Below are 8787 nucleotides of genomic sequence, written 5' to 3'. Positions count from 1 at the left end.
TCTCCTCCTCCTCTGGCCCCTTGAAGGGTTAAAACTCATTCTCCCTCACCGGCCCTTTAAGGGTTAAGCGACACCCTTCGGCCCTTTTAAGGGTTAAAACTCATTCTCCCTCGCTAGCCCTTTAAGGGTTAAGCAACACCCTTTGGCCCTTTTAAGGGTTAAAACTCATTCTCCCTCACTGGCCCTTTAAGGGTTAAGCGACACCCTCTGGCCCTTTAAAGGGTTAAAACTCATTCTCCCTCGCTAGCCCTTTAAGGGTTAAGCGACACCCTCTGCCCCTTTAAAGGGTTAAAACTCATTCTCCCTCGCTAGCCCTTTAAGGGTTAAGCGACACCCTCTGCCCCTTTAAAGGGTTAAAACTCATTCTCCCTCGCCAGCCCTTTAAGGGTTAAGCGACACCCTCTGCCCCTTTAAAGGGTTAAAACTCATTCTCCCTCGCCAGCCCTTTAAGGGTTAAGCGACACCCTTTGGCCCTTTTAAGGGTTAAAACTCATTCTCCCTCGCTGGCCCTTTAAGGGTTAAGCGACACCCTCTGGCCCTTTAAAGGGTTAAAACTCCTTCTCCCTCACTGGCCCTTTAAAGGGTTAAAACTCATTCTCCCTCGCTGGCCCTTTAAGGGTTAAGCGACATCCTTCGGCCCTTTTAAGGGTTAAAACTCATTCTCCCTCGCTGGCCCTTTAAGGGTTAAGCGACACCCTTTGGCCCTTTTAAGGGTTAAAACTCATTCTCCCCTGTTACCCCTTAAGGGGGAAAAATCTCCCTCTCCTCCTCCTCTGGCCCTTTGAAGGGTTAAACCCATTTCCACCTTTCCCCCCCTCCAGCCTTTTACGGGTTAATCCAATTTTCTCCTCTCCCGTCGCTCCGAGTCCTCCGAAAGGGTTAACCGAAAAAAAAATCTCTTTCTCTCTCCACGCTCCCCCCCTCCTCCCCCGCGTCCTTCCAGATTGACACATTTTCTACGGGCGGCCGCTTCGGACCAATCCCAAGCCCTTTCTCCCCGCCCCACGTGGGGACCGAGCGCTTCCCCCCCTCCCGATTGGCTGCGGCGCGCCGGACTGTAGCGAAAGAGAAGCAGCCAGACCCCACGTGGAGCTTGGCGCTCGTTCATTGATCGCCCTCCCCCCGCAAGGCTGCTGTGTGGGGGGTGGCGGGGGGGGGGAGGAAGAGAGAGAGGAAGAGAGAGGAGGGGGGGGTTTCTCACACCCATTCAAGGCAACGGGCCTGCGTCCCACCCACCCTCCCACCCTCTCTAGGCTCCTGGGGGCCCGATCCTGGCTCGCAGTGGTTTGGTGAGTGCTTTTATCGGGGGGGGGCGCTGAGGTTTGCTGGGGGGGGGGCGTTAGCCGAAAAGAAGAAAGCAGGAGGGGCCTTTTCCTGATCTCTGATTCCCCCCCCCCCTCCTCTCTCTTCCTACCTGCTAGAAAAAGAAGGAGACCCTTTTGTTCAGCCTGGGAGATTATAAATGAGACCGGGGGGGGGGGGGTTGGATTTTTTTTTTGGCCAGGGTGGGGGGCGCGGTGAGAGGGAGAGAGAGGAGGAAATGGGATCTATTCTTCTTTTTCTTTTATTGGGGGGGTAATGAGAGTTTCTTGGGGAGTTAAAAAGAGAGAGACTCAAAACGGGCATTGGGTGAGGTGGGGAGAACTTGATGGGGGGGTTACTTTAAGCAGAGCATTGGGGGGCGTTTGTTGAGGGGGGGAAAGAAGTTTTCTCCCTAGTTGTGGTCTAATTGTCTTTTCCTAGGGCCTTATGCTGGTTTCTGGCACCCCCCCCAAAAAAATACCCATTTGTGTCTATTTGATTTCCCCCCTTCTCTGCCCCCACACCTGCCAACTCACCTGTATTTCCCTGAGGATGAGGACCACCTAGTTGCGGGGGGGCGCTCATTTTTTCTTGGGAGCCACCCCCCCAAAAAAACCAGCCACTGCCAACTGCTACCCAGGGTTTTAAACTTTTGCTTAACCTCCTTCCTTCCTTGCTGCCCCCTCCCAAGCCAAAGGAATTAAGGGGCTGCCCTTGAGCATGTGCAAAGTGCATTCCCATCCCTTGCCCTTGAGCATGTGCAAAGTGCATTCCCATCGCTTGCCCTTGAGCATGTGCAAAGTGCATTCCTATCCCCCACGCTGTTAGAGGGAAGCAAGTGTCAAAAAGGGCATTTTCCCTGCTTGGAGATCTGATCCTATTTTTGAGTGGGAAAAGCCCCCCCCCCCAAGAGTCATTTAGCGCGTGAACCGCAAGGAAAGACAGCTCAGTCGGTTAGAGCTCGGTGCTGATAAACGCCAAGGTTGTGGGTTCGATTCCCCGTAAGGGACAGAATTCTGCATATTCCTGCCTCCATTCGGAAAAGACTTATTGGGAATAAAACACAGAGCAAACGTGCAAATCTGGGTGGCTATTGGGGGTGTATATATCTGGGCCGCGGGTGGCGCTGCGGGTTAAACCACAGAGCCTAGGGCTTGCCGATCAGAAGGTCGGCAGTTCGAATCCCCGCGACGGGGTGAGCTCAGTCCCTTCTCCTGCCAACCTAGCAGTTCGAAAGCACACCAGTGCAAGTAGATAAATAGGTACCACTCCGGCAGGAAGGTAAACGGCGTTTCCGTGCGCTGCTCTGGTTCGCCATGCTTAGTCATGACCCGGAAGCTGTACGCCGGCTCCCTTGGCCAATAAAGCGAGATGAGCGCCGCAACCCCAGGGTCGGTCACGACTGGACCTAATGGTCAGGGGTCCCTTTACCTTTTTTACTCTTGAGTAAGGCTTGATCAGGTGCGGCCCATCGGTTCCCGGTTCAAAATTTGATTCTCTACAGGTGACCAGGGTTCGGTTCGTAGCAGAAAAAAAGGATCGCGAGCAAAATTGCAGAAACAACATTCCTATGGTTTTTCTCGAAGGATGTTCCCTCAAAACCGGCCACCGGTGAGTTTATCCCCGATTTAAAGGTCCCGTGGAAAATGTCTGTTTCCCAATTCTTTGGAAAGAACCGTCTTAAACATAGTCCGTTTTGAACTGATTTTCGCCTTTCAAAATGCTATCCACCCACAAATTTCACTTGCTGAAAACTTTTTTTTTTGTTTGTGTGTGGTGAGGAAAGGTTTTGTAAAGGCCTTTTTTCTGGACAGTCCTCTCCCCTGCTTTTGATCAAACCAGGGATATTCAATTTTTTCCGGTAATAAAACAACAGAGCGAAAAGAGATCTATCTATATATTTCTGCCGCGGCCCCCCCCCAGATAAAAAAGTGTCGGTCACTGCTTCTGTGTTTTATGATTTTTTTATTTTATTTTCTTGCACGCTGCTGTTTATATTGATATCAATATCCATACCGTTACATATATATAAATATATAAAGGAGCTGTTGGTTTAGAAATACTTTGGTCTATAAACAAAAGTGCTTGAAGCTGCAAACAGCATGTTTCCTTAATTGTTTGCAATAAAACCTCAGAATGGTTTGTATTAATCAAGCGATCAGCCGTCTCCCTGTAAGTAAAGAGGGCCGTCTTCCAAGGGGATTTAAATCTGGCGGGGGCCACATCCCAAAGTTTCTGCCCCCTCCCATTCTCTCATTCCCTGTAGAGCTAGTTCCCAGGTTGCTGTGGTTTTTAGCTGTAGGTCAGGGGTCAAACCTTTTCAGCAGGGGGCCGGTCCACTGTCTCTCAGACCTTGTGGGGGGCCGGACTATATTTTGAAGGGGGGGGGAAGGAATGAATTCCTATGCCCCACAAACAACCCAGAGATGCATTTTAAATAAAAGCACGCATTCTACTCATGTAAAAACACCAGGCAGCCCCCACAAATAACCCAGAGATGTATTTTAAATAAAAGCACACATTCTACTCATGTAAAAACACCCTGATTCCCGGACCATCCGCGGGCCGGATTAAGAAGGCGATTGGGTCGGATCCTGCCCCCGGGCCTTAGTTTGCCTACCCATGGGCTAGGTTATCACACAACAAAACGTTACCTGGGACGACCGTACAGTCGTACCTTGGAACTCAAATGCCTTGGCTCCCGAACAAATCGGTTCCCGAACAATCGAAACCTGGAAGTGAGTGTTCCGGTTTCCGAACGATTTTCAGAAGCCGAATGTCCGGCGCGGCTTCCGATTGGCTGCAGCCAATTGGAAGCCGTGCTTTGGTTTTTGAATAGTTCCAGGAGTCGAATGGATTCTGTTCGCGAACCAAGGTACAACTGTATTTACTTGAGTCTAATAATAATAATAATAATAATAATTTATTTATTTATTATTTATACCCCGCCCATCTGGCTGGGCTTCCCCAGCCACTCTGGGCGGCTTCCAACAAAATATTAAAATACAGTAATGCATCAAATATTAAAAGCTTCTCTAATTTGCCATCGAGTCCAAAGCGCACCCCAACTTTCAGAACCTCGAAAAGAAAAAAAATGTTTGCTGGCAAATGTAAATGCGCCATTGAATCTATAACACGCACCTAAATTTTCGCAACGTGATTTTGGCCCCCAAAGGTGAGCCTTTGCCTTTTAAAATACTCATTTCACATCTTTAAAGATATCAATGACTTCCCTTCTTCTCTTGCCATGGTTCGTTTTGCATACCATAAACCCCTGCATATTTTGCAAAAAATATACCATTCAAGTAAGGGACGCGGGTGGCGCTGTGGGTTAAACCACGAAGCCTAGGACTTGCCAATCAGAAGGTTGGCGGTTCAAATCCCCGCAATGACGAGGTGAGCTCCCGTTGCTCGGTCCCTGCTCCTGCCCACCTAGCAGTTCGAAAGCACGTCAAAGTGCAAGTAGATAAATAGGTACCGCTCCGGCGGGAAGGGAAACGGCGTTTCCGTGTGCTGCTCTGGTTCGCCAGAAGCGGCTTAGTCCTGCTGGCCACATGACCCGGAAGCTGTACGCCGGCTCCCTCGGCCAGTAAAGCGAGATGAGCGCCGCAACCCCATAGTGGGTCACGACTGGACCTAATGGTCAGGGGTCCCTTTACCTTTTTATACCATTCAAGTATTCCATCATTGCATCCATCAAAACTTATTTACACTGTTGAATTTATCTTAAGGCTGCCGGCATTTTCAGCTGTACACAATTATTTCCCCCCCACCATATATTAAATAAACATTATCCTGTCTTCTCTAAACATATATTACTGTTCTCTTCTTCTATATGTTAAGTCTGCGAGTTGTGCATATTCCGTCAACTGAAGTTGCCATTCTCCTTTCGCTCGTTTTACATTTTTTTGGCTAACGAAACACGGGGGCGCAGTAGCGGCATACATAAATCACCTTTTTTGTGGTTATAGAAAGCAAGGGATTATAGCTGTAAAAGTTTAAGTAAAAGAATAGAAAAGGAAAAAAATTAGATAAAATTAAGGGGGAGGATTTGCTGAAACAAATTTGGGAATTGGAATGCAGAAAGGGGAGGTATGGGGAAGTCGGTGAAGTAAGTTTTAAGGAAAAAAGGATTCGAAATTATACATGTTTGTTTTTGTGTGTGTATGTTTGTATTGTGTGTGTTTTTATAATTTGTGAAAATTCAATATTTATTTATTTTTTTAAAAAAATAAATCACCTTTTTTGACAACCTGGGACTGTGAGCTCTCCGAAGACCCGGCAAGCTCCTGTTTCCCTATGGTCTGAAGTTGGTGGTGATTGGCCTTTTCGCTACCTGTCTCCCAGGGTCACCTGCAGGCAGCGCCTGTGGTCACTGCCGCCGCGACCAGCGTCGTCTCGACGGCCCCCCAGTCCCTGAAGCTGACTTACCCGGAGATTTTGGACCGCATCAAGGAGGAATTCCAGTTCTTGCAAAACCAGTACCACAGGTAAAACGGCCAGGTTATTTTTGGGCTGGTAGGGTTCATAATGACCTGTCTATGTATTTCTCATAGTATAACCCAGGGGTCGGCAAGTGGGCGGATCCTTCGTGGGCCGGACCAGCGCAGAGTGACGTCTGCGCATGCCCAGACGCTGAAAATTGCACCTGCGCAGAAGTGATTTCCGGCACTGCGGACATGCGCAGACATGATTTCCATCATCTGGGCATGCGCAGACACGATTTCCGTCATCTGGGCATGCGCAGACGCGTTTTCTGTCATCTGGGCATGCACAGACGTGATTTCTGTCATCTGGGCATGCGCAGACACGATTTTGTCATCTGGGCATGCGCAGACGCGTTTTCTGTCATCTGGGCATGCGCAGACGCGTTTTCTGTCATCTGGGCATGCGCAGACGCATTTTCTGTCATCTGGGCATGCGCAGACGCGTTTTCTGTCATCTGGACATGCGCAGACGCGTTTTCTGTCATCTGGACATGCGCAGACGCGATTTCTGTCATCTGGGCATGTGCAAAAGCGGTTTCCTGTGTCTGGGCATGCGCAGGAGCGATTTCCGCTGTCTGGGCTTGCGCTGAAGCAATTTCCGGCACCGCGGACATGCACAGACCTGATTTCTGGCATCTGGGCATGTGCAGAAGCGATTTCCGGCACCGCGGACATGCGCAGACCTGATTTCCGACATCTGGGCATGTGCAGAAGCAATTTCCGGCACCGCGGACAGGCGTTGACACGATTTCCGGCGTCTGGGCACACGCAGAAGCGATTTCCACCACCGCGGACACGCGCAGACACAATTTCCGGCGTCTTGGCATGCGCAGACGCGATTTCCGGTGCCGCGGATGAGAGTCCTCGCGCCGTGTTGCGCCGGTTTAGCGCAGCGTGTGGGGACTCACCGAGCAGGCGGCTTAGTTTGGGGGCGGTTCGTGGGCCAGTTAAACAGCCTCCGTGGCCGCTTCCAGCCCATGGGCCCTAGGCTGTAGACCCCTGGTATAACCAGATCAGTAATTTTTGATATAATTTTTGATCTTCCCATGTCCGTTCCCTTCTCTTTGCAGCTTGAAACTGGAATGTGAGAAACTCGCCACAGAAAAAACAGAAATCCAAAGGCATTATGTCATGGTAAGTGCCATACTGGGGCAAATGTGGGGTTTTTTGGGGGGGGGCGAAGGGTTGGATGATGGTGTAAAGAGGGTCCCTAAGCCGTGATGCGGGTGGCGCTGTGGGTTAAACCACAGATCCTCGGACTTGCCGATCAGAAGGTCGGCGGTTTGAATTCCCGCGACGGGGCGAGCTCCCGTTGCTCGATCCCTGCTCCTGCCAACCTAGCAGTTCGAAAGCACGTCAAAGTGCAAGTAGATAAATAGGTACTGCTCTGGCGGGAAGGTAAACGATGTTTCCGTGCGCTGCTCTGGTTCGCCAGAAGCGGCTTAGTCCTGCTGGCCACATGACCCAGAAGCTGTACGCCGGCTCTCTCCGCCAGTAAAGCGAGATGAGCGCCGCAACCCCAGAGTCGGTCACGATTGGACCTAATGGTCAGGGGTCCCTTTACCTTTACCTTCAAGCCGTGACTTACCGCACTCTTATATACACAGGATCTTTTCTCTTTCTTAAGAAAGATAAAATAAAAATCTTTGTTTTGCAGTACTACGAAATGTCCTATGGTCTGAACATTGAAATGCACAAACAGGTACGTTTATGTATAGATGTGTTTATTTATAGATGTGTTTGTCTATGTATGTGTTTGGCTCTGATCGGATAAGGCCCCTCCGTGTGTAGGGGGAAGCAAAATCATGCAGGGTCTCTGCCCCAAAGATCTTCCAATCTAGACGACAAGTGAGCCTTGCTGTGAATAGCAATTTCTGACGTCTGCTTCCGAGCCCCACAACCTTGAGGACACTTGAAGGGGGATGTACAAATGTAACGAGCGATGGTAATCGATAATAATCAATATCCAAGGAAGGGCTGTGGGGCCTACTCCGTTTCCTAGGGCTGCCGTACGCCCGTGTTTTCCCAGGAATCGGACAGTATAATGGCGCCCGGCCTTATTTTATTTCTCATTTTCCAAACAAATTTACGCATCCGGTTAAAGTTACCAAATAAGAATATCAAACCTCTTCCCCTATCTGCTTATGCCCAATATAGCTGCATATCCGATTTAAATCTATTTATTATTTGTCCTTTTCCGCTCAATTCAAATTATTATTTGGCTGCTCATTTTAAATCCACCCCTGCTCGCGTTTTAAAGCTGTTTACAGTTTTCTTGGCCCTGCCAACCGTAGAAGCGTGGCGAGTGTTGTGCGAGAGAGCAGGGCCTTTTCTGTGGCTGCCCCCAGATGGCAGCATTGCTTCCCGAGAGAGGTTAAGACTGGCTACCTCTTTGTTGTGCTTTCTATGGCCTCGAACAGCTACAAAGCAAGCTTGGGTAAATTCTGGGAGGAGGAGCCTACAAACAATGGCTGCGTTCTCCCTACGCTGTTCAGAGGCAGCAATTGCCTTTCAGCGCTCCTCTCCCGACCTTTCCCAGAGGCATTAATGTGTTGCATTTGTGGCCCACCTACAAGGAGTCCCAGGTGATGCCCACACCTCTTCCCCCTTGCAATTTCATCCAAAAAACAGCCCTGCCATGTAGAGTCAGCCTAAGAGAGAGTCAGCCATTGGCCCCGTAAGGCTACTCACAAGCATAGCTGTCAACTTACAGATTTGAAAATAAGGGACCAGCAGCCTTGAAAATAAGGGATCAGCAGCCAAAATAAGGGATTTTCAGAGCACAGGTATGTTCAACTTCTGAGCCCCTCCGAGCCAAAGGCAGAAAGCCCAGCCAGCAGCCAAACGAAGCCTCAAGCGGTGGTTCCCACAGCGCAGCAACCCGGCAAAGGGGATGCAGCAAGGAAAACCACCGTCACCTCTCCGCTGGGAAGCGCTGAGCAAAGGCGAGTCCCCAGGCAACGCGGCCGATTTGATTGGCACAAGGCATGCAAGCTCC

General features: G+C 49.9%; 1 protein-coding gene across 2 annotated transcripts in view; it reads left to right on the top strand.

Annotated features, from left to right (window-relative positions):
* Positions 1-1216: 1216 nt before the first annotated feature.
* LOC309522782 (transducin-like enhancer protein 1) overlaps positions 1217-8787 on the top strand; it is a 38804-nt gene continuing 31233 nt past the window's right edge. For both annotated transcript variants that reach the window (XM_082206340.1, XM_082206339.1), the window contains exons 1-5: positions 1217-1289; positions 2807-2913; positions 5650-5792; positions 6860-6923; positions 7447-7491. In XM_082206340.1, the coding sequence (XP_082062466.1) occupies positions 2890-2913; positions 5650-5792; positions 6860-6923; positions 7447-7491 (276 nt within the window). In that variant the 5' untranslated portion in view covers positions 1217-1289; positions 2807-2889. The remainder of the gene's footprint in view (positions 1290-2806; positions 2914-5649; positions 5793-6859; positions 6924-7446; positions 7492-8787) is intronic.

Source organism: Podarcis vaucheri (genome assembly GCF_965113315.1).
Source record: "Podarcis vaucheri genome assembly, chromosome: 18".
NCBI classification, from domain to species: domain Eukaryota; kingdom Metazoa; phylum Chordata; class Lepidosauria; order Squamata; family Lacertidae; genus Podarcis; species Podarcis vaucheri.
The sequence above is the reverse complement of the archived record's forward strand: the minus strand, read 5'-3'. Positions and strand labels throughout refer to the sequence as shown.